This window comes from Mesoplodon densirostris, chromosome 2 (assembly GCF_025265405.1).
Source record: "Mesoplodon densirostris isolate mMesDen1 chromosome 2, mMesDen1 primary haplotype, whole genome shotgun sequence".
NCBI classification, from domain to species: domain Eukaryota; kingdom Metazoa; phylum Chordata; class Mammalia; order Artiodactyla; family Ziphiidae; genus Mesoplodon; species Mesoplodon densirostris.
Window position 1 is genome coordinate 34,368,526 of NC_082662.1, and position 24,030 is coordinate 34,392,555.

At 51.5% G+C, this 24,030-nt stretch overlaps 1 protein-coding gene across 2 annotated transcripts in view; it reads left to right on the top strand.

Moving 5' to 3' along the window:
• Positions 1-6,457, top strand: part of KCNQ4 (potassium voltage-gated channel subfamily Q member 4) — a 54,257-nt gene extending 47,800 nt beyond the window's left edge. For both annotated transcript variants that reach the window (XM_060082658.1, XM_060082668.1), the window contains 4 exons: positions 618-717; positions 2,902-3,033; positions 5,540-5,669; positions 6,245-6,457. In XM_060082658.1, the coding sequence (XP_059938641.1) occupies positions 618-717; positions 2,902-3,033; positions 5,540-5,669; positions 6,245-6,457 (575 nt within the window). The remainder of the gene's footprint in view (positions 1-617; positions 718-2,901; positions 3,034-5,539; positions 5,670-6,244) is intronic.
• Positions 6,458-24,030: the final 17,573 nt, after the last annotated feature.

Genomic DNA, 24,030 nt, shown 5'->3' on the forward strand with positions numbered 1-24,030 from the left:
ATGGCTGGTGCCCGGGGCCTCCTCTTCCCTGCCAAGAAGCTGCCTGGCCTCCTGCCCCTCCTGCCCCTGTGAGGCCAGGATAGCATTACCTGTCTGTGCAGTGCAGGGCACCAGCCTCGGAGAAGCTGTTTCTCTCATGGGGGCGGGAGGGAGCATGACTTGGTTTAGGGGCTTCGTCAGTAGCAGAGCTGGGGGTGAGACCCAGTCCCTTGATTCGCTCCTGGCTGAAGGATGAGGCTGTGTGCGCAGTTATGTGCAGAGACCTCAAGCCCCTTGTATTTGGCGCTCGCTGGCCTGCGTGGTGGGACAGGTGGGACTTCCTCTAGGGCTGTGTGCAGTTTACCCCGGGCCAGACCAGATGTGCCCTAAAGCAGCTCCTGCCCACCAGCCACCAGGCAGATGTTTACACGGGGCAGATGGGCATGCAGCAAACTGAGGTCTTCACTCTGGGTAGGACAGCTGGGGGGGCCAGAACCTGGTCTGCTCTGTGCCCCCAGGAAGGTTCTGGGCCCTTCCTGAGGCTCTGTCTCCCTCTCCATACCTCTAAGGGTGGTGGTAGGGGTTGAAAATGGCCCCTTCTGCTGCCACCACCTATCTCCCTACCCCTGACTTTTCAGAGGGCCCCTCGGAGGAAGTGGCAGAGGAGAAGAGCTACCAGTGTGAACTCACAGTGGACGACGTCATGCCCGCTGTGAAGACGGTCATCCGCTCTGTCAGGTGAGCCTGAGGCTGGAGGTGGGCCACCCACTGCTGCTCCCCATCTGGGGCCTGCCCTCATGGCCAGGCCTGGCCTAGCTCCCAGCACGCCAGCTGCTGCCTGCCTGGTACCCTCAGTGGAAGGTGGGTGGGGTGGAGAGGTGGCATATGGCTCCCAGCAGGGTTTGCGCAGACTCATCGTGTCTGGACGGCTGGCCGGGTGGGCACCGCTGCCCATCATGGTCTCTCTGCTCACACCTGCGGTGTCCTCTCTGCTTCTCTCCCCTTCCTCTCTCTTACTTTATGTCAGGCTCTCTTCTCTTTATTTCTCTCTCCCTAGCTGGTATCGGCATCTGCCTGTTTCTCCCTGGGTCTCTGTCTTACATGCAGTTTTGCTCCATCTCTGTGTCTCAGTCTCATCCTCCCCTTGCCTCTGTGACTCAGACTTACTGTCTCTCCTTGGGTGTCTTGACCTCTGCCTGTCTGTTTTCCCCAGGACTTCCTCCAGAGCAGTGTTTTTCAAACCACAGGTCACAAAAGTTTGAAATCAACTCAGTGAAATCAATTTAGTGGGCCATGGTCAACATTAAAAAAAAAAGAATAGAAAGTATCAGAGTGCATTCCTCATAGTAAGAATAAAAACATTTATGAAACTTCTATTTCAGTTGTGTGTGTACATGTGTGTGTGTGTGCACGCGTGTGTGTGTATACTAGCTTCTGTAAACTGTATTTCTTATGGTGGGTCTTGGTCAAAAAGTTTGAAGGCCCCTGCCCTACTGGCTTTACTGGCTGTCTCCCTCAACAATTCAGGGGCGGCCAGAGTCTCCTGAGCCCTTTAGCCATACAGCCAGGGATCTGGCCCCAAGCTCCTTGGAATGGAGTTCTGGCCTAGTCTCTGTCTCCACCCTGCCGCTCCAGCTTCACCCCTAGGCCTTCTAGGCTCACCCTCTCTCCTCCCTGCCTCATGCACTTGCCTAACCCCTTTAAATCAGAGTCAGCTGGACACCCTCCTCCCAGAGAGTCTGAGGCCTCTCCCCACCTGCTTTTTACACATCCTGTCTCTCCCCTCCAAGTACCCAGCTTCTGGAACACAACGCCTGAGCTGCCCTCTGGCTCAGGTCAGCTCTCTTTGACGCCTCACACCCAGCATGCCCCAATCCTGTTCCTCCTCCCATGTCCCCATGTCAGGCAGTGGCACCGCCATCCACCTGGTGCCCAAGCCACGGGAGTCATGCTGGACTGAGACTCAGAAGCCTTTCAGTCCTCTCTCCTGCACTGCTCAGAGCTGTCCTGTGTCTCCACCCCACTGCCCTCTCCCAGCTCTTCCCCTGCAGTGGGTCTTCCCACCCGGGACTCTGCCCGTCCGGGGCATCCTCCACACAGGCGTGCAGAGGATGGTTATGCTGAAGCAGAGGAAGCCACACGGCCGTCCCCACTTCCCCGACCTCCCAGGGCCCAGTCGCTGCCGGGGATTCAAAGCTCTTCAGAGTACCCACCCCGGGCCCCGCCACACATACACACACCTCTCCTGCCTCCCATGGATTAACCCCTTTCCTTCACATCCTGTTCCAGCTACTCTGAACTGACTCTCACTCACACATCTCCTTGCCTGTCTGTGTCCAGAAAGCCTCCCTTCACTCCCCTCCTCTTGCCCTGGGACTGCACAGTATCACTCTTAAGACTTGTCCCCTGACCTCCCCACCCAAGCTCTCCCTTCTCATGGTCCCCAGTCCTCTTTCTGCATTCCTTGACATGACCCTTGTCACCCCATAATTGTCTGTGTCCTCTCCGTCTCCCACCCCAGACCAGTGTTCCTGAGGCCAGGGATTGGATCTGATGCCCTTTTGGGTGCCCAGGGTCCAGCACAGCATTGCTAACAGGCATATGCAAAAATGTCTTCCCCTAAGCTGTCATCAGCAACAGTGTTCACAGATAGATGCCTACCTTGTGTCCCACCCAGCAGAGAGAAACCAGGCCCAGTCCCTGCCCTCCCAGGTGACTGCAGGTACAGGCACATTAAAGAATACCAAACAAACTTAGGGGTCCGGGGCAGGAGCGCGGTGGGTAGGTGGGCAGGCTGGACACCCAGCAGTGGCTGTTTGCGGTGGCCCAAGCAGGAGCTGCCCTCGTGCTGGACAAGGTAGCAAAGGACGGACAGGGGGCTGGAAAAGAATCCCTGTCCTCTGAGACCCCCTCCCCCGACAGGATCCTGAAGTTCCTGGTAGCCAAAAGGAAATTCAAGGAGACGCTACGACCATACGACGTGAAGGACGTCATCGAGCAGTACTCAGCAGGGCACCTGGACATGCTGGGCCGGATCAAGAGTCTGCAGGCCCGGTGGGTGAGCCGGCCTCCGACGGGGGAGGGGGCCAGGGCGGCCGCGGCACCAACCCCCGCACAAGGTCCGCAGGAGCCTCTATGCCGGTGCCCGACGGAGCACCGGGCGCCCCCTAGGGGCCGCTGCGGGAGCTGGAGTTTCTGGCCTGCAGCGCGCTGCAGCCAGAGCCCGCACCTGTTATTGAACCTGAAGAAACGCCAAGCCGCAGGTCCTCCCTGCGAACCCTACTGACCTGCTTGCCTCGGGAACGTCTTTAGATGACTGTTTTCTGGTCCTGAAGTAACAGGCTTAAGATAATCAGTGACTTCCCATCTCCTAAGGGAATAGGCAAATTGTCCTCAATGCTGCTCACCTCTTCCCTCTGGAATCCTCCAGCACCTCTTCTCTCCACCCAGCTTATAGGTAGATTCTCACACCAAGACCCCGATCACCTACAACTCGCCCTTTTCCTCTTGTGGCTTGCATTCTCACTGCCCATTCATTTGTTCTCTCAAGAAATAGTTATTGGGTATTTATTTGTTACTTACCAGACAGTGGGGATATGGTAGAAAGCAAATGGCTCCTCCCTCATGGAGCTTTCATGCCAGCGGAAGGAGAACAGATGATAGTAAGTGAAACTAGAATATGTCAGATGATGATAAAGGCTAAGGAGAAAAATAAGGGTTAGGGTGTTGGGATTTGTGATTTTTAAATAGGCAAGAAGGTGACATTTGAGAAAAAAAAAATTGAAGGTGAGGCAAACAGTCCCATGGTTGTTGTTTAAATAGAGAGTTTCCAGAGGTAACAGCAAGTGCAAAGGGTTTGAGATGGGCAGGTGCCTGGGGTGATGATTTAGGAACAGCAAGCAGGCCAGTGCGCCTGTCCTGGCATGAGGGAAGCAGGAGATGAGGTTAGAAAGCTGATGGCACTTAGACTATATAAAGCCCTGTAGGCCACTGCAAAGATGTTGGTGTTCATCAGAGTAAGATGCAAGTATTGGAGGGCCTTGAGCAAAGGACTGATGAAATCTGAGGTATATTTTAAAAGCATCACCCTGGATGCTGTGTTGAGAATGGCCTATAAGGGGCTAGGGTGGAAGCAGGGAGACCAGTGAGGGAGCTACTTCAGACATCCAGGCAAGAGACGATGGGGACTTGGGCCAGGTGGCAGCAGTTGAGGTGGGGAGAAATGGTCATATTCTCGATATATTTTGAAGGTAGAGCGGACAGGGTCTTTGGACGGGGTGTAAGAGAAAAAAAGAGAGAGAGAGGGAGAGAATCAAGGATAAAGCCAAGGTTTTGGCTTGAGCAAGAGGAAAAAAGTTGCTGTTTACTGACATGGGGGAGGTCAATGAGTGGAGCAAGTTTTTTTTTTTTTTTTTTTTTTTTTTTTGCGGTACGCGGGCCTCTCACTGTTGTGGCCTCTCCCGTTGCGGAGCACAGGCCCCGGACGCGCAGGCCCAGCGGCCATGGCTCACGGGCCCAGCCACTCCGCGTCATGTGGGATCCTCCCGGACCGGGGTACGAACCCGTGTCCCCTGCATCGGCAGGCGGACTCTCAACCACTACACCACCAGGGAAGCCCGAGTGGAGCAAGTTTTGATCAGGAAAGCTGGGACATGTTGGGTTTGTGATGCCCATCAGACATCTAAATGGAGTGTTATCTGGCGGAGGAGTGTGGAGTTCGGAGGAGAGGTGTAGGCTGGATATACAGATTTGGTGTTAACAGTGTATAGAGGAATTGAAAATCTGGAACTGAAGACATCAGTTAGCGAGTGAGAGTAAATAGAAGAAAAGAAGTCCCAGGAATGAGCCTTGGGTCCTGCAATGTTTAGAGGTTGTGGAGATAAAGGAGGAACCAGCAAAGGAGACTGAGACGGAGCTGTGAGTGACGTAGGAGGAGAACTGGGCAAGGCTGATGTTTGGGAGTCCAGATGAAGAACATGCAGGAAGAAGGGGTGATCAGATGTGCTGAGCACTGCTAACAGGGCAAGTATAATGAGAATCAAATTTAACAACGTGGAGGTCATTTGGGAACTTTACAACAGTAGTTTTGGTGAAATGGTGGGAATGAAAGCCTGATTGGGGAGGTTTTGGAGAGGAAGGAAGGAGAGAAATTGAAGACAGAGGGTAGAGATAACACGTTCAAGAATTTTGCTATGAAGAGGAGTAGAAAAATAACGTGCATCCAGCTCCAGCCTTGTCCCCCTTATAACTCATATTTCCACTTTTGTCTCTCCCTCTACCCAGTCCACCGTTGCCTGCCTGTCCTCCCATCAGGCAGCTGTTTTACTTGTCATGCTTGCGTGTGGTGCCTTTGCTCGCCTGGTTGGAAAACCCTCAAAGCAGCGGCCGGGTACCTCCGGTTAACTCGGCCTCCATTTGGCAGATCAAACCGGCCCCTCCCTCAGATTGCCTGTTCTCACCTTGCAGGATGTCTCTCCCCTTTCAGCAGGCAAACTCGAATTCTTGTAGGAGAGAGTTGTGGCGAATGCCTGGGCCCTTTGACAGTTCCCTTTCCCCACAGGGTGGACCAGATTGTCGGCCGGGGCCCCGGGGACCGGAAGGCCCGGGAGAAGGGCGACAAAGGGCCCTCCGACACAGAGGCGGTGGATGAAATCAGTATGATGGGACGCGTGGTCAAGGTGGAGAAGCAGGTGAGTGTCGGAGGGAGTTTCGCTGGTGTGGTGGAGCTAGTCGTCGACCGAGAAGCTCTGGAAGGCCCCCGGGTCAAGCCCAAGGGAAGGGTGCGTTTCTCAGAGCAGCCCAGAGCACCCGCGGGGCAGGCATCCCCTGCCCGACCGACCCCGCCCCACAGATAAGCCCCGCCTCCCAGGAGGCCCGCCCACTCCTGCTAAACGACCCCGATAAACCCACCCTCTCCGTCCAAGCCCCGCCCTAGGATGCTAGCGTCTCAGGTGAGCCCGTCTAAGTCCCACCTACTTCATTTGACCCCCCTCCTCACTTGTCTCTGTCGATCACCCGGACTATCCCAACCAATCAGAACTAAATTTCGTTCGTGGGGGGCGGGGCGGTGAATAAACCCCAGGCTCCCAGCTTCGTTCCGCCCTCCGGCCAAGCTCCGCCTTTCCTGTCGCACCCCCTCCCGGAGGAGCCGCGTCTCCCAGATGTGACCCTCCCCGGGCAAGCCCCGCCTCCCAGCCGCGTCCCGCCCCCAAGTCCCGCCTCCAGTCCCGGCCAGGCCCCGCTTCCAGCCGCGCCCCGCCCCCAGGTGCAGTCCATCGAGCACAAGCTGGACCTGCTGTTGGGCTTCTACTCGCGCTGCCTGCGCTCTGGCACCTCGGCCAGCCTGGGCACCGTGCAAGTGCCGCTCTTCGACCCCGACATCACCTCCGACTACCACAGCCCTGTGGACCACGAGGACATCTCCGTCTCCGCACAGACGCTCAGCATCTCCCGCTCGGTCAGCACCAACATGGACTGAGGGGCTTCTCAGGGGCGGGGTAGCACACGGCCAGCCTCCTCGGCCTGGCGCTCGGACCCAACCTCTGAGGCCTCCGGACTCCTCTCTTACTTGAACTCGCTCCCTCGTGGGGAGAGAGGCTACACGCAGTATTGAGCTGCCTGGGTGGGCGAGATACCCGATGTGGGTGCCAGCGACCCGCCCCACCTCAGGAGCGTGAGATACCAGGCCGCACGGAGGGCAGCAGCGGCGGCTGTCCCGCGGCCTCTGGGCCCCCCAGTGCCCTGCCCGTTCCATCAAGGCCCGACACGGCCCGCCGGGCAAGGGCACTGCTCCGGGAGTGGGATCGGGGCGCTGGGGCCCTGGGCCCTGACTCAGCTTCCAGCTATGCAAGGTGAGGTCTTTGGCCCGCCCTTTGGACAGAGCAGGGAAGCCTTCCCGCCAAGTCCCCGCCCCACTTGGGGGTGGGCCCACGGTGCCCACACAGGTACCCACAAGCACAGGACCCTGCCGCAAGGCAGGTGGGCACCATATATGCAAACTATGTTAAATATGCAACTTTGGGGACCCCCATGGGGTCCCTCTGCCCCTCCCCCACTGGGAGATGGGCCCCCAGCAGTAGCTGGTCTCAGGCTGCTTGGCTATGACCCCCATCCCTGTTCTTTGGCTTATCAACTGCTCACCTCCCAGCATGGGGCCTGTTTCTCCCTTGCCTCCCAAAGGGCAGTGTCTGGGCCTTTCTTCCCATTTGCAGGTGTCCCCTCCCAGGGGCTCCCTCTTCCTGCCAATGTTCACTCCCCTCTGGCCCTAGACACCTTTGACAGCACAAGTTTCTGTGGTCTCCCCCCAACCTCCCATAGACAATGCTCCCACGGTCACACAAACATGTCCCTACAGTTTCCCCAGACATGCAGGAAGTCTCTCACACTCGCGCTGACACACACAATCACCCACACTTGGAGACTTGAGCACAGAGCCACTCAGCCTTTCCTGGGCCTCTGCAGCTGAGGCCAGTGGACTGGCCTTGCAGGGCAATGTCCACTCCTACCAACTACATCCAGGCAGGAGAGGGAGCTCTGACGTCACTCCAGGTCTCTAGAACTTTACCAGCTCCCCTTTCTCAAGAAGATCTACACCTCACAGGTCCAGGAGCCCTAACTGCTGCCTCTGCCTGCCCCCGAGGGCCCTCCTTAGCGTCCCCACAGCACAACTCAGGCCTAGGCCTCTGGGGCCTGGACAGCACTGGAAAGACCACAGGCCCTTCCGCAGGGTGGTTATCAGGCCCACTTCCATCTAGGCTTGCCCTCTTCCTAGTACTCCCAGAGAGAATAATAAGCCATCTAGCGAGTACCATCTGTCAGGCACCAACTGTGCATATGGCGCTCACGTGCACTGTTTCCCCTCCTTCCATACTCCACTTCTCACTTCAGTTGGCAGCCCCCATACCGCATAAGCCCCTATCCACTCCAGGCCCCCAGCACCTCTTTGGTATCCCTACCCCTTTGTCCCTCTTCTGCAAAGCCAGTGCAGGTGGCAGGAGGGTGATGGGTAGTGGACCAATGGTGACCCTTTGTGGAGGGCACCAGGGAATAAGGGGCTCAGGCCCAGCTGCCTGCATCTCATGACTGGGGACCTGCATGCACCAGCGCCAGGGCTGGGGTTGGATCTTGCTCAGCCCCATGGTGCCCAGCCTCTGCCCCCACGTAGCCTCTGCATGTGACCGTCATGCCCTGGATGGAGCCTATCCTGGCTCACCTCACCTGCACTGCACTGTCCCCAGAGAGCCACACCTCCGCCCCCTGAGAGACAGAGCTGTGGAGAGGGGCAGGAGAATGGGATTAGCCTATGACCAAAGGAGACTTGGGAAGAAGCCCTTCCTGCTTCCACGATCAAGGTTCCCCACCAACCCGGTTCTCGGATATGCAAGTACCTCACTTTGTTAACTTATTAACTTATTGATTTCATTAAAGTTTTCAGCAGGAGGTGGTTGGTCTTGGTTGTTCAGTGCCTGTGGCATGGGGCATCTGGTCTGGGGGTGGGGATAAGGAGATTTGGAAGGCAGCTATGCTCACCACTATACCACCAACGCTGCACAGGAGGACGAGGAGATTTGGATTAATCAGGACTCTTTTGGTTGTAAACAACAGAAATGCAGCACCATATGCCTTAAGTGGAAGGAAGGAAGGAAGGAAGGGGAGGGAGGGAGAAATTTATTGGCTCAGAAAACTAAAAAGTCCAGGGGATAGATTTGGCTTCATGCACAGCTAGATCTAGGTGCTTAAATGTGTCAGGGATCTCTCTTCTGTCTCAGCTCTCCTCTTAGGCAGGCTGACCTCTCAAGATGACCCCTGGCACTTCCAAATTTACTTTCTTTTGGTTTAGTGCCCCAGTGAAAAGTGAGTACCACTTTTCTCATAGTTTGTATCAGTCAGGGTCCAGTCAGAAAAACAGAAACTACACTAGGTTTTTCAACACAAAGACTTTACTATAGGGAATGGGTTACACTGATGTAGGTGGACTGTAAGAACAAACAGAAACACTGCAGGAAGCAGCTCCCACTCCTAAGGCAGGATTACAGGGAAGAGGTTGGGACTAACAGAACCTACAGGCTTGATAGGGGGAACCCTAAAGTGCTAGGGCTCAGAGGTCTGGAGAGGGGCTGCTGTCTGGCTGATGCCAGTACCTCCTAGGGGACACAGTGAAGCTTGTCTGGGAGTACAGAAAAGTAGCCGAGGGCTGGGAGCAGCTGTGGCTACCAGGCTGTTGCCGATGAGGTTAGTAAGCAAAGGAAGAAGGAAAATCTCCACTCCTTCTGCCTTCCAGTGTTTCCCCAGTGTCCCTTGTTGTCAAAACTAGCTGACAAAGCTGATGTGGTTTGCAGAGTCCCAGCTCCAGCTTCATAGAGCAGAGTACAGAAGGCTGAATCTGGAATGAAAAGACAGTAGCTTCATAACTGGCACCACCCACCCCTTTGGACACTCAGTATCCACACACATCAATCCACACGTTTGAAACGTCCATCTAACAACTATCCTGCATACAAATGAAGAGACTCTAACTCACTCCCTGGAAATGAGAAAAACAAGTAGTCCCAACATCCAATAGATGTATCCAGCTCCAGGAGTTAGTCACTGAATCCATTAGAGTGATGTTAATTACTCTAATTCAGTCACAGTTGCACCTGCAACTGAAGAGTAAAGTTAGCAATTGCTTACAATCTTAAAATAATAAGGGAAAAGGAGAGGGGAGGGAAAAAAAGCACTTAATATCACACGCACACACACGCACACACACGCGCACACACACACACCAAGCAAAGAAGAACATATGCCTAGCTGCAGTAGACCTCCTTCTGGTAACTGATCACGGTGTCATGGTTGTTAGATGCATAGATACATAGATACATTCAATTGAGTAGATGTTTCTCTTTATATATTATATATATTTCACTAATTGAGTGAATATGTGTCTATATATATATATGTATATAAACTTCTTTCTTCCACTGTCCTTCTATGTTCCCTTTGCCCTCACAAGGATCTCAGCTAGTTGGAGTTTGTTACATGGTGGAGTGACCCAAATAATCATTCCTGAAGGGTCTGAAGCTTCAGTGGTCCTGCACAGTTTTGGGTGCCATAGCTTTTTTTTTTTTTTTGGCTGTGTTGGGTCTTCGTTTCTGTGCAAGGGCTTTCTCTAGTTGGGGCGAGCGGGGGCCACTCTTCATCGCGGTGCACGGGCCTCTCACTATCGCGGCCTCTCTTGTTGCGGAGCACAGGCTCCAGACGCGCAGGCTCAGTAGTTGTGGCTCACGGGCCCAGGTGCTCCGCGGCATGTGGGATCCTCCCAGACCAGGGCTCGAACCCGTGTCCCCTGCATTGGCAGGCAGATTCTCAACCACTGCGCCACCAGGGAAGCCCCTCCCTTTTTTTAAATTGAAGTACAGTTGATTTACAATGTTGTGTTAATTTCTGCTATACAGCAAAGTGATTCAGTTATACATATTATATATATATATATATATATATATATATATATATATATATACATTTTAAAAAATATACTTTTCCACTATGGTTTATCTCAGGATATTGAACATAGTTCCCTGTGCTACACAGTAGGACCTGTTGTTTATCCATTCTATATATAATAGTTTTCATCTGCTAATCCCAAACTCCCAATCCATTCCTCCCCCACATCCCTCCCCACCCCACCTTGGCAACCACAAGCCTGTTCTCTATGTCTGTGAGTCTGTTTTGTAGATAAGTTCATTTTAGATTCCACATATAAATGGTATCATATGGTATTTGTCTTCCTTTTTCTGACTCACTTCACTTAGTATGATAATCTGTAGATCCATCCATGTAGCTGCAAATGGCATTATTTCACTCTTTTTTATGGCTGAGTAGTATTCCATTGTATATATGTACCATATATTCTTTACCAATTCATCTGTTGGTGGACATTTAGGTTGTTTCCATGTCTTGACTATTGTGAATAGTGCTGTTATGAACATAGAGGTGCATGTGTCTTTTTGAATTATAGTTTGCCCAGGAGTGGGATTGCTGGTAGATCCACACTTCTTGTCATCTCTCAATCCAGGCAAAGTGGGTGACCCAATGTACTGAAGGGTGAGTAGGATTTAGCCAGGCATGGGAACAGGGATGGTGAATGTTCCAGCTAGAGGGCATAGCACGTGTAAAAGTCCAGCAGCACCAGTAAGTGTGATACATGAGTGGGGAAGAAAGAGATCCCTGGCTGGGCCCAGAGGGAAAGGGAGAGAGTGGTGCAAGATGAGACTTGAGAATGAGACAGGAGTCAAGGTTTATAGGATCCACAAATCATTCCAAAGAGATAGGACTTAAACATGAGGGCAATGGGGAGTCAGTCAAAGATTTTGACCAGGGATCAAACAAGGATAGACTTGCATTTTAGAAAGTTTTCTTCCCAGGGTGAAAGATGGATTTGAGAAAATAAGCCTGGCTGCAGGGAGACCAGTTAGGAGATTGCTGTAGTAATCTGAGCAGAGATGCTGGTAATCTAGACAAGTCCCATGGCATTTCACTAATTGAATAAATGTGTGTGAAGCACCTGCTGTATGTCAGACCCTGGCTCAGCACAATGCACAGGATGATCAGACGCAGGAGACCCAGTTATAGCCCCGAGGTCATCCAGCCCCTGGAGGAAACAGATGCACAATTACCCAATGCACACGCCACTCTTTATCTTCTAAGTCTGTCTGGCTCAGCAAGGAGGGTTTGCAGGTGGCTATGGGAGTCCCCAAACTGTCATCAAATATGGCCTGAGAGCAGATATGATTTTAGCTGGTGTGTCACTCATCTATTGCTAGGTAACAACTCACCCTACACCTCAATAGCTCAAAACAACAACAATTTTATTTAGTCTTGATTCTGTGGGTCAGCAATTTGAGCTGGTCTCAAATTCTGAGCAGTTCTGCTGGTGCTGCTTTTTTTTTTTTTTTTTTTCCAATCTCGAAGCTCCTCTCCGTTTATTTAATCTGTCAAGGTTTCACTCAGCCAGCCCTAACTTGACGAGCTCCACAGAACAGAGAAAAATCGTATTTCCTCTCGAGTGAATCATTCATTTCACACAGCCCAGTTGCTACCTCAGAGCCTTCCCCAAAGGCATGGACAGCCGTGAAGCACCCTTTCCTCTCCTGTGGATGGGTTTTCCACCACTGTAAAGTGCCTAGTGACGGGCTAGGAACTTTGGGAGGAAGAAAGTGCTGAATCCACAGGCTTTGTCTTCAAAGGATCTGACACGATGGGAGGGTGACAGGTTTGGGGGGAGCTGGTTCCTCTCTCCTTAAGAAGCATTAGAAGGGAATTCCCTGGTGGTCTGGTGGTTAGGACTCTGCGCTCTCACTGCCGAGGGCCAGGTTTGATCCCTGGTCTGGGAACTAGGATCTCACAGTCCTGGTGCTGGCAACGGCAGGGAGCTGTTACCTCCCCTGGGCCTGACGGGATGAAGGGACAGGGTCGCTACCAGAACCCCAGATGGTAGCTGTAGGGAAAGAGCTGCCAGCAGGAGCTGTGGCCTTCAGCAGACTGCAGCTCCAGCCAAAGTGGCCTGGCCAGGAGGGATCCCAGGTGATATATATCTCACCTCACTTTCTGCCTTGTTTTCTTGTATGTGTTATAGTTTTTACACTCTTGCAGATCAAAGAAAACCATGCCACATAGTTCCCAATTTGGATAACTTATTTCATGTACTTTGGATGGTTCCAGTTGTTGAAACATCTTCTTATTTTCCATCTGAGAAGGACGTCTCTTTCCCTTCCACACCTCTTATGTGCAAGAGGGTCCTGAAAGCTGCTACCTGCTGTATTAGTTTGCTGGGGCTGCCATCAAAAATGCTGCAGACAGTGGAGCCTTAAACAACAGAAATTTATTTCCTCACAATTCTGGAGGCTGAACGTTCAAGATAAAGGCGTCAGAGGGTTGGTTGCATTCTGAGGCCTCTCTTCTTGGCTTGTAGATGGACTTCTTTTTCCGGTTTCCTCACATGATCGTGTCTCTGTGCATGTGTGTGTGTCTGATCTTCCTCTCTCTCTCTCTGTGTCCTATTTTTCTCTTCTCATAAGGAAAGCAGTCATAATAGACTAAGGCCCACCCTAACAATCTCATGTTAACTTAATCGCCTCTTTAAAAGCCCTATCTTGGGGACTTCTCTGGTGGTCCAGTGGTTGAGAATCCCTCTTGCAATGCAGGGGACGCCGGTTCAATCCCTGGTCGGGGAACTAAGATCCCACATGTCGAGGGGCAACTGAGCCCACGTTCCGCAACTAGAGAGCCCGCGAGCCTCAATGAAAGATCCGGCGTGTAGCAACGAAGACCTGACTCAACCGGGATAAAAAAAAAAAAAAGCCCTATCTTCAAATACAGTCACATTTTGAGGTACTGGGGATTAGGGCTTCACCATATGAATTTGGGGTGGGGTCACAATTCAGTCCATAATACCTGGAGTGGGGGTTTGACCCACCTACCTGGCCCCCTTTCTGCTCAAGGTACACAGAGCTGAGGATCTACTCTGGGGCTTGCCCCTTCCCAGCTGGACAGATCCAGACACATGTCTAGACATCATGGAACCCAGTGGTTTGGAAACCTTTTTTTTAAGCTGCAGAACTTTTGCTACAACATAACCTTATATGGGACCCTAATATATAGGATACAATCAGTGCAACCAAAAAATGGGGACCTCTCAGATATGGCCCCAATTCTCCCCTCACACACACATTGAGCATGTGCCCAGCATTTTGTTGCAGCCAAAATAAATCAGATCCGTCTCCAAGATGCAGTCTTTTTTTTTTTTTTTTTTTTGCAGTATGTGGGCCTCTCACTGCCGTGACGTCTCCTGTCGCGGAGCACAGGCTCCGGATGCGCAGGCTCAGTGGCCGTGGCTCACGGGCCCAGCCGCTCCGCGGCATGTGGGATCCTCCCGGACCGGGGCACGAACCCGCGTCCCCTGCATCGGCAGGCGGACTCCCAACTACTGTGCCACCAGGGAAGCCCCCAGGGAAGCCCCCATGGAAGCCCCCAAGATGCATTCTTTAACTATTATAGAAGACGGTTTTATTTGTCCCAAAGGCTTCCTGCCTCATCATTGCCATGGCTACCTTTGGGTGGAGTATACTTCCCTACCTGTCTTTTTTTTTTTTTTTTTTTGCGGTACGCGGGCCTCTCACTGTTGTGGCCTCTCCCGTTGTGTAGCACAGGCTCCGGATGCGCAGGCTCAGCGGCCATGGCTCACGGGCCTAGCCACTCCGCGGCATGTGGGATCTTCCCGGACCGGAGCACGAACCCGTGTCCCCTGCATCGGCAGGCGGACCCTCAACCACTGTGCCACCAGGGAAGCCCTCCCTACCTGTCTTAAAATGGCTTTCCTACAAACAGATTCTGAGACAGAGAGTGGTGTACAGAAGGTTTATCAGGGAGTGTTCTTAGGAGATTCATCTGAAGGATGTCAGGAAGGCAGGACCAGGCAGAGGGAGAAGATGATAACGCAATGTGATTTCCTCTGAGGCATCTGCGGATCTTCAGGAGTTCCAGGGCTCAGAGTTGTGCCAAACTGAGGGAGAGAGGCAGGCCTTCGTTTCCATGCATCAGCCAATCACTGGTCATGAGCCTCTGCGAGGGGCGTGGCTTTAGATGAGGCAGTTCCCAGGGATTGACAGTTATAAGCCAGCAGTGGCAACTCCCAGCAGCTGGGGAATGAGTGCATAGTCCCTGAAGAGGGGATCTGAGCACCACAGCCTCCACTCTACCATCCCATTGACCTTGGGCTTGGCCATGGGATTTCCTCTGGCCAATGGAATGCTGGGAGAAAGGACAGTGTGCTTGTTCCAAGGTAAGGCCCAAAGAGGCCTGGTGAGTTCTGCCAGACCTTCTGGTGCTTCCTTCCTCCACCATGAGAAGACTCAGATAGCTGTTGTTCCTTCATTCTGGGTCCAGAATGCAGACTCTTGGAACAGACCTGAGCCAGATTCAAAGTCAGGAGTCCAGCCTGGTCCACCAAGCGTCAGCTAAACTTCAGTTGATCTAAGGCTCAGGAGGTGAATTAATCTCTGATTTTGTAGGCCCTTGAGATTTGGGGGTTGCTTGTTTCACAGCATTATCACAGCAAGACCTGATTAATACAGCTGGCGAGGTGGATTTTACAGGAAGCTGTGCCGTGGAAGGTTTACATTGCCCATCACAAAGCAGAATGTTATTTATACTCTCCTCTAACATCTTTGTTTTTGTCCCAAATGGCTTCTCTGGGCACCAGACACCTCCTCTTCTCTTTCTCTTTTTCCTACACAGCCTCTAAAGTGGATAGGAGACATGGAGGATTTCCTGGAAGAAAGTGGGGAGATTGCTGGAGAACAGATACCCTGGGAGGAGGATCCTGAGGCCCGAGATGCAGGCTTCCCTGCCTGCTCAGAACCGGGGTGGGGTGTGCACTTACCTCCTACCCTCACTCCCACTAGACTCCCCATAGCTCCTCTCCTGGACCTTATGACCCCCTTCCCCGCCTCTCCTTCCCCAGGTGTCACTTCAGCTCCTGGAGGGCAAGAAGCACACCTGCTTCTCATCTCCGGTCATCACCATCACAAGGTGATTAAGAAATGCTGGTTGGCAGGAAGGGAGGGAAGCAGGGTCACCTGGGATCGATCATCTTTCCCGTGGGAATCCTCCTAGCCCCTGTTATGTGTCCCCATGGCCACAAGGCGTCAGTAAAGACCTTGGCTTGGTGTTGCAGTGCCAGTCTGGAGCCAGGAGGGAGGCTGGACTTTTGGGACCAGGGCACCCCACCAGGAAGGCAGAGTAGTTAGGGCCAGTGTGTCTGGGAGAGAGAGAGAGAGAGAGAGAGAGAGAGATGGCAGAGCTGAACGGGGACTCCAGGACTTGCCTTAGAGAGTCAGGGGCTGCATTCTTTGTCCTTCACTCATTTATTCTACAATCGTTTGTGCATCTCTACTACGTGCCAAACACTGTTTGAGGTGCCAAGGTCAAAGCGGCTCTCCCAAACTCACAAAGCCCCTGCTCACATGGAGTAGACAGTAGATTACTGTCTAGACAGAAAAGAAACAAAAAACAAGATAATTTCAGAGAGCGATAAGAGCTATGAAGAAAAATTAACAGGAAATGGGATAATGACACCACTGAGGGGGAGCAGTTTTTCGGGGGGCAGGTAGGGAAGCTCAAGGTGGAAGCAAGAGCCTTCAGAAAAAAATCAGAGCTGCCAAGGCTCCCAGGGACTAGGCTGGTCCAACAGACGCGTTTCGCTGATGGGGAAACTGAGGCCCAGTAAGACAGGGCAGAGCCCAGAACTGAGTCCATATCTCCTGACCTCCAGGCTTGTCCTCGGGTGGCCTTCCTCCTCTCAGGTCCTTAATGTGCTCGCGTGTCATCTGGGGGGTGGCGGGGAAGGAGCAGACGTCGGGGTGCTCTCAGAATGTGAGGGTCAAATAGGGACCAGAGGAGAGACACACTCAATAGTTCCGAGTGCGGGAAACACAGAACCACATTATGGTGGTAGAAAAGTCCCGGAGTTTTGATTTTCCCCATGATACCACTTCAATGCTTTTTAAAAATATATTAGACATCAAATTCTTTTCCAAATTTTGGTTGTGGTGCCTCTGCTTTGCCTGCTTGCAGGGCGTGACCCTGGGAAAGTCATTTCCCCTCTCTATGAGCCTCGGTTCCCCCAACGGCAAAATATGAACCCAGCTTTCCTGACTCCAAAATCACTGCCGGGACAGTCCTCGTAGGACCACACACACCACTGCCTCCACCGCCCCCCACCCCCACCCCCACCCCCGCCCGGGCTCATCTGGTCTGGATTCCCTCCCTCGGTTCCTGAGCCTGTCCCCGCTGCCCACAAGACCATCAAACACGACCATAGTCGTTTAGAGACTCCCAGTGACCCCAGAGGTAGGTTCGGGCTAGTTATCATCCCCAGTTTCCCAGCCAGGAAGCAGGACTTGCTCAAGGTCACACAGCCAGTAAGCAAGAACGAGGATTTGAACCTAAAGTTCCATTCAGTTTCCTCTGCTCAAGGCTCTCATCCAAGATGGCCACCTTTCCCTCCCACAAAGCTTTGGTGTTCAGGGAACTAAGCTTTACTTGCCTGGAAATATATTTACGTGCCCTGTGTCGGTCCAGGTGCTGTCGCTTGGTGTGGTGCTGCCACCTCCCGAGCAAAGGGGGTATTGCACCCTACCTCGGGCTGGAACCGTCTTGGCCAAACCCAAGCAGACATGGGTCACTTGACCCACGAAAGTACTGAGGTGGGAGAGATGACTTAAACAAGCCACGGACCCTGGCTGATTCTTCTTCCTCTTTCCCACCTCCTGCTGACCCCCTGCAGCCTGACTCTGGCCCTCCGCTCCCCTGAAGCTGCTCTGGCACACTCAGTTTTCACTTCCTTGTTGATAAACTGAACAGTCTCTTTTCAGCCTTCATTTCACTTGAATTTTTAGCAGCATTAGACGCTGCCAACCACAGCTCCTTTGGGAGACGTCGACCTCAGCTTTCAGGACCTCTCTGCTCATTCTCCTCCTGCCTCCGCAGCTGCTTTTTCTCAGGTTCCATCCCTCCCTTCTCTTAAATGTCTGTGTTCTCTCCTTGGCCACTTGCTTCTATTACTCGCCATCATCATCCCTATGGCAAGCATGGATATGCTAATAACACAAAAAGTGCTTATTCTTAGTCCAGACTTCACTACTGAGCTCTTAGTGCATTTACCTGGGCTGCCTCTACCTGAACATCAACCCAGGATGACCCCATATGTCCATTCTGACCTTACCCCACTCTCCCCAATCTGTTCCTTCTCCTGGGTCCCGCCTCAGGGAAGACTTGTCCTGTCCTCCACCCACATTCCTGGGAATCATTTCTGGCTCCTCTCTTTGCTGTAGCCTCCACTTCAACAGGCCATTATTAGGACTGCAAGTGGTCCCTGATATCCATCCCCACCTTCTTCCTTAGTGGGAGAACCTCCAAATTCTACCTAGACACATGGGTCACCCAAAATAAAGACCACATTTCTGATGCTCTCTTATGGTTGGGGGTGGGCACCTTCCAGAATCTGCCCTTCTTCTTCCCTTTTCTTCTTCTTTCTGGCTGGAATGTTGATACAGTGGCTAAGGCAGCCTTTTTGGACCATGAGGTCTGACTCATGAGTGACAAAGTAATAAGGTAAAGAAGTGTGGATATTTACATATGATAACCACACCAGTCCTGGACCACCTACCTGGTTCATTTCATTTAAGCTGCTGTTATTCTGTCACTCAAAGGCACACACCTAATCCTAAATAACCCAGGTATAGAGTTCCTTCAGCAAGAGTGTCTTCTTATACCAGATTTTGTGTTCCATGCTTTTTCAAACCAAATCTCCCTTAAGGCTTATGACTTCTGTCTTTACCATCTCTCCCTTCTACCCCACCTTGCCACCACTTGTCCTAGGGCCCTTATCTCTACCCGAATTGGTATGATAGCCTTCTCAGCATTCTCCATTTTTCCAATGTGCCCCTCTCAAATCCATTCTACTCACAGCACAAATTGGAAATGAATATTTCCAAAACAAAAATCTTACTCTTTTTCCATCCTGCTCATAAAATCCAGGGCTCCCCATTACCAGAAAGATCAAGTCCAAGCTCCTCAGCCTGCCACTCAAGGGTTATCCTTCTTTGACCCTTACCAACTTCAAGTATATCCCTTGCCTCTCTGAATATCTACCATACATGCTAACATTTCCTTGTTGCCTTTCCCAATCAAGTCCTATTCATTCATGCCACTTGGCCATTGCACACATTGTCACCTCCCCTGGAACTTCTTTCTTACATGTGCTCGTATCCAAATTCTACCCCAACCATTCTACCACATGAGCACCTAGTATGTTAAAAATTTTGGTAAGTGCTTTCTCAGCAGCAAACTGAGAGTAAGTCCCATTATTATCTCCATTTTACATATAGGGAAACTGAGACTCAAAGAAGGGAAGTGAGTTACCCAAGATGCACATTCACAAGGGATGACTGACCTGATACCAACTCAGTTTTCTTTATATATGACTGAGTCCTCTGACATCTTCCCCACTCCACCAAGTGCTCCAGGGCAGAGGAGACTTGAGTTCTAATCTCAACTGAGCCACTCACTATGGTAGAGACTGTTGGTTGCCCACCAAAAGCCATCCTTCCCATCTTCCATAGTAACTGAGTTGTTGACGAACACATGGTTGCCACCTAGAAGCCATATTGCCCAGCATCCCTTGCAGCTAAGTGTGGTCATGTGAATAAATTCTCCTCAAGAGAATCTGAGTGGAAGTAATGTGTGTATTTGAGTCTTAAAATATTGGTTGCGTTCATCTCCTCACTCTCTTTCTCCTGAGAGCTGGACATGACCCAGCTTCCACTCCACAGACAAAGACTAAAAATGAGAAACAAAAAAAATGAAAGCAAACTTGGATTTGAGCTGCCATCTTGGTTCTTGAAGTCGGGGTCATGTAAGGCATGGCAACAAGAAGGAGGCAATCTGGGTCTAAATGACTGAGTGGAACAAGAATGAAATATTTTCTGCTTTTTAAGCCACTTAAAAAAGTTCCCCTTCAGGCTTCCCTGGTGGCGCAGTGGTTGAGAGTCCGCCTGCCGATGCAGGGGACGTGGGTTCGTGCCCCGGTCTGGGAGGATCCCACATGCTGCGGAGCGGCTGGGCCCGTGGGCCATGGCCGCTGAGCCTGAGCGTGTGGAGCCTGTGCTCCGCAACGGGAGAGGCCACAACAGTGAGAGGCCCACGTACTGCAAAAAAAAAAAAAAAAAAGTTATGGACAACTGAAGAACTTTTGGGAATTCCTTACACTAATTTTACAGCTTAGTATTATTTTATTTTGAATCACATATAGGGGGGAACAGGCAAACTTGTCCAAACTTTGATAATCAGAACTAGAAATGAAATACACTTTTTTTTTTTTTTTTTTTTTTTTTGCTTTTAGAAAGGTAAAAACTAAGACACTGCTAATGTCCAGTGTGGTCAAGGGCATGAGCCAGTAGGCACAGTCACAGAGCTGTCGGGAAGGTGAATGGGATCAGCCACTTCGGGAACTACTTGGCAACGGCTGTCACAATTTTATTTGCTCATCTCTTCTGATCCAGTAACCTCCCTTCGAGGAATCCACTCTACAGAGATGTTCCCATAAGTGTTCCAGGGTAAATATACAAGGATGCTCCTTGTAGCCTTAGCTGTAACGGTGAAAATTTGGAAACAAGATAAATCTCCATCAGCTGGGAACTGGGTAAATAGATTATGCACAGTGCAGTCATTAAAAGGAATTTACTGACATGGAAGATTTCCAAAATACATTAAGTGAAAAATATCCAATGATAGAAAATAGTATAATTCCATTCATGTGAAAGAGAGATATCTATTATGTATGGAACACATAGCACAATGTTCTCATTAGATGTGTGTGCCGGGGGGAAGCTTGGGGGAGGTCTTTGACTTTTCACTTTACATTTTCAAAATTGTTTAAAAGTATTTTGCCTCCAGCATATATTATTTTTGAATAAAGACAAGGTGTTTGTTTTAAAAACAAACAAACAATGATTGGCTCAGAATCTGAGATTCCGCAGCCAGTGTAAGCTGGGGTGTCCAGGGAGAGTCTCGCTGCCGGATGTGCCAATTTTATGGCAGAGCCCCCAGCCAGAGCTGCTCACCAGGAAGAGGCGAAGGAGTGAGTCCCTCTGGAGACCACCCTCTAGTCAGCTGTGTAGGACTCCCTGTCCCATCCTGGCCACATTCCTGCTCCCTGAGGGGTATCTGGACTGCATGCTTATTGGTATCCAACCTCCTCCCATCCTACAAAAAAGAGGGTCTTCTCAAGAGCCCTGCCTGGTTTACCATGTGTCCGTCCATCCATTGCACTGCCTGTGTGTTGTTAAGTAGGTTGCTTAACCTCTCTGAGCCTCGGCTGCCTAGAAAGAGGCCAGCAGAATAAAATGAAGCCAATAACTACACCCACCTCCCGGAGTTGTGAGGACTGCAGGAGAGAGTGCACATCAAGCCCGCTGCCCCACCACGATGCTAGGGAAGCATCGCACTTCCTTGCCCTCCTCCCTCAGGCCAGCCTCACCGCCTCCCAGCACCTGCGAGGCAAGAGGGCTGGGGAATGTAGTCCTCTTCATACAGAGCTTGGAGAGCTCAAATGACATGCCCAAGGTCACAAGTTCGTGGTTAAGCTGGGACTAGAGCTCAGAACTCACAGTGCTAACTCAGATGCCAGCCCTGGGCCATCTTTCAGCCCAGCTTCCAGCTCAGGGCTTCACTCCAGCACTTCCTAATACCCACTCTGAGCCACACATGGGGTGGAGGTGGAGATGAAGGGGAATCAGGTTCTGATTCCTCAGACCCTTACAGTCTAAGGGGAAAGACTCCCCACCAATCCTCCTATGTGATGAAATAAGTCTTTCACAGGCGGAAAAGGCCCTGGGGAGGGCAGTTCTGGCTGAGGAAGCAGCATAGGCCGAGGCATGGAGGCATAGGAGCATCGGGTATCAGGAACCTGGGTGGCTGGAGTGGAGGGTGGGGAGGTAGCTGGAGGCTGGCTGGGACAAGGCTCTCTCGTGCTCGTCCCTGTGGTCATGTTTCCCAGCAACAGCTCCCATCTGAGCCACTCATGGGGACAGGCACTTCACATCACCTTCATTCTTTCTCACAGGGAGCCTGTGGTGTCTCCAGTTGACAGATGAGGAGACTGAGCTGAGAGTAGTTTCCTTTATTCCCTCCATCTGCCAGGGCACACGTGGGGCCTTGGGTCTTTACCTGGATGTCCCCCCTCCCAAGGTGCCCCACACCTTACCCTTTCGTCACCACCAGTTCTCAGGGCTTCCCAGATCCCGAGTTGCTTGGCAGCACTTGCCCAGAAGCCACGGCATGTGTCTCTGCATTGCACACTCCAGGCTGGCCCAGATCTCAAGTCCCAAAGTGTGTGCAGGTCTCCTGTCTCCAGACCAGCTGCAGGGTAGAGGTCATGGCTATTCACCCCCAGCTCACCCCAGCCAAGCAGTGCTTCACTGTTTGCAATGTGCTCTCAGAAACCCAGTCTCATTTGAATCCTTGCACACATACCTCTGAGGGTGGGCGTATCCTCCCCCTTGTACAGAACAAGAAGCTGAGGCTGAAAGAGGCTCAGTGTGACTTCTGCATCACATGGACACAAAGTAGCAGCACCAGGTCTGGGACTCTGCTCTTATTTCATTCAGGCTCAGGTCCTTGGCCAACCCCAGCCCGGGGAGGAAAAGGGTCCTGGATAGATGGGAGTGGGCATGCTCACCCCATCACTTACTGGGGTGTGATTTAGAGGAGTAATGCACTGTCTGAGCCCATTTTCTGACCTCTGGAATGGGAATAAAACCACCTAGTGGTTCTATATACAGGCTTGGGTGATAGTTAAAGGTGGGGCTAGAAGAGAAAGAGCACCTACTGTGTGCTGTTAGGTCCCATCATGCCTGCACACAGTAGGCACTCAATAAATCTGACTTAGTCCCACAGTCAGCCGTAATCCTGACCCAGCACTTGTAACAGCGGGGTGGCGGCGTAAAGAGTTAGGCAAGGAAGGATTAAGGAATTCAAGAGGATTACAGTAATCAGCTAAACAATCTAAGCTTCCTGGGAAAAGACCAGGCTCAGACTGTTCATTTAACTTACTCAACAAATGACTGTTGAACACTTAGCTGAGCTGGAATGATGGCTATGATGATGGTGATGGTGATGATGATGATGATGATAATGAGATGATGGCAGCTCTCTATTGAGAATCGACTATGTACCAGGTATTTATATTAGACTCTCGGCACATCAACCCTATAAGGTCGATATTCCTTAAAAAGATTTTTTTTTCCTTCTAATAGGGATGGTGCTAGTCAGGTCTGGGACTAGGGAGAGGCAAACGAAGCTGCCAGAGACAAAGTTAAAGAGCCACTCTTATGACACTCGCCTCACCCTAGTTCCCACTCCAGTGCTTGTCGTGGACACTGTGATGTCCAGTCCCTTCTTCCCTTAAATTGTTCCCTGGGCTGCTGGGAGTGCTGCTGGCAGACGGTCTTCCCCTCCTCACCCGCCCACAACTCCCCCAGGGATGGCTCCGGCAGGGGAGAGTTGCCCTGCCCACCGTCACCCCACTTCCCTGGGCAGCCATATCTGATGACTGCTGAGGGCAGGAATAAAAGGGAGTATAAGGGTCGGGAGGACTCTGAAAGGCCCTTCCAACTCCAGACCTCCCTGTGGGGTTGGCCAAGGCTCTTGTTGGGTCTGCCACGTAGCTTCCTTTGCTAGCTTCTGCTCTGGAACCTTCCTTCCCTAATAAAATTCTTGCAGGCTAAACATCATCTCAGAGTTGGCTACAGGCAACCAGCAACAGTGTTACTGTTGGAGTAACCCCTCTTCCTAGCTGGTTACAACACAGCCTTTCTAAAGACTCTAATATAAAGTAACCCCAGAAAGCCAGGGCTCAGAGATGACAAACTACAAGCTACTCTGTTCTAAATACTTTATGGGAATTAACTAATTTAATCTCCACTGCAGCTCTATGAGAGAGGTACTATTAGCATCTCCATTCTGTAGATGAGTTGGAGAGAAGTCATAGTTGGAAAAAACTACTTGCTAATAAAATCCAGTCAACCAAAAGATGATTCAAAATAACAAACTTCAGCCTGGGGAAACTTTTATATGAAAAGGAGAAAACAAAACAAAAAAAAGATGAAATAATGTCTTGCCAGTCCCATGACTCAGTTCCCAGCCCCGAGGGAGCCTGACGCCCAACCCCAAAGACCCAGCCCAGGTGGGAGAATGAAATCCACAGGATGGGGTGACGGGGAGGTCAATGGGTTATTTTAAGAGGTAACCTCAGTAAGAGGTAAAAAGTACCTATTGGAACCACAGGAAACTGGTTGGAGAACAAGACTCAAATGGTAAGTGACTTGGGCTTCCTTGGTGGCGCAGTGGTTGAGAGTTCGCCTGCAGCTGCAGGGGACAGGGGTTTGTGCCCCGGTCCGGGAAGATCCCACATGCAGCAGAGCGGCTGGGCCCGTGAGCCATGGCCGCTGA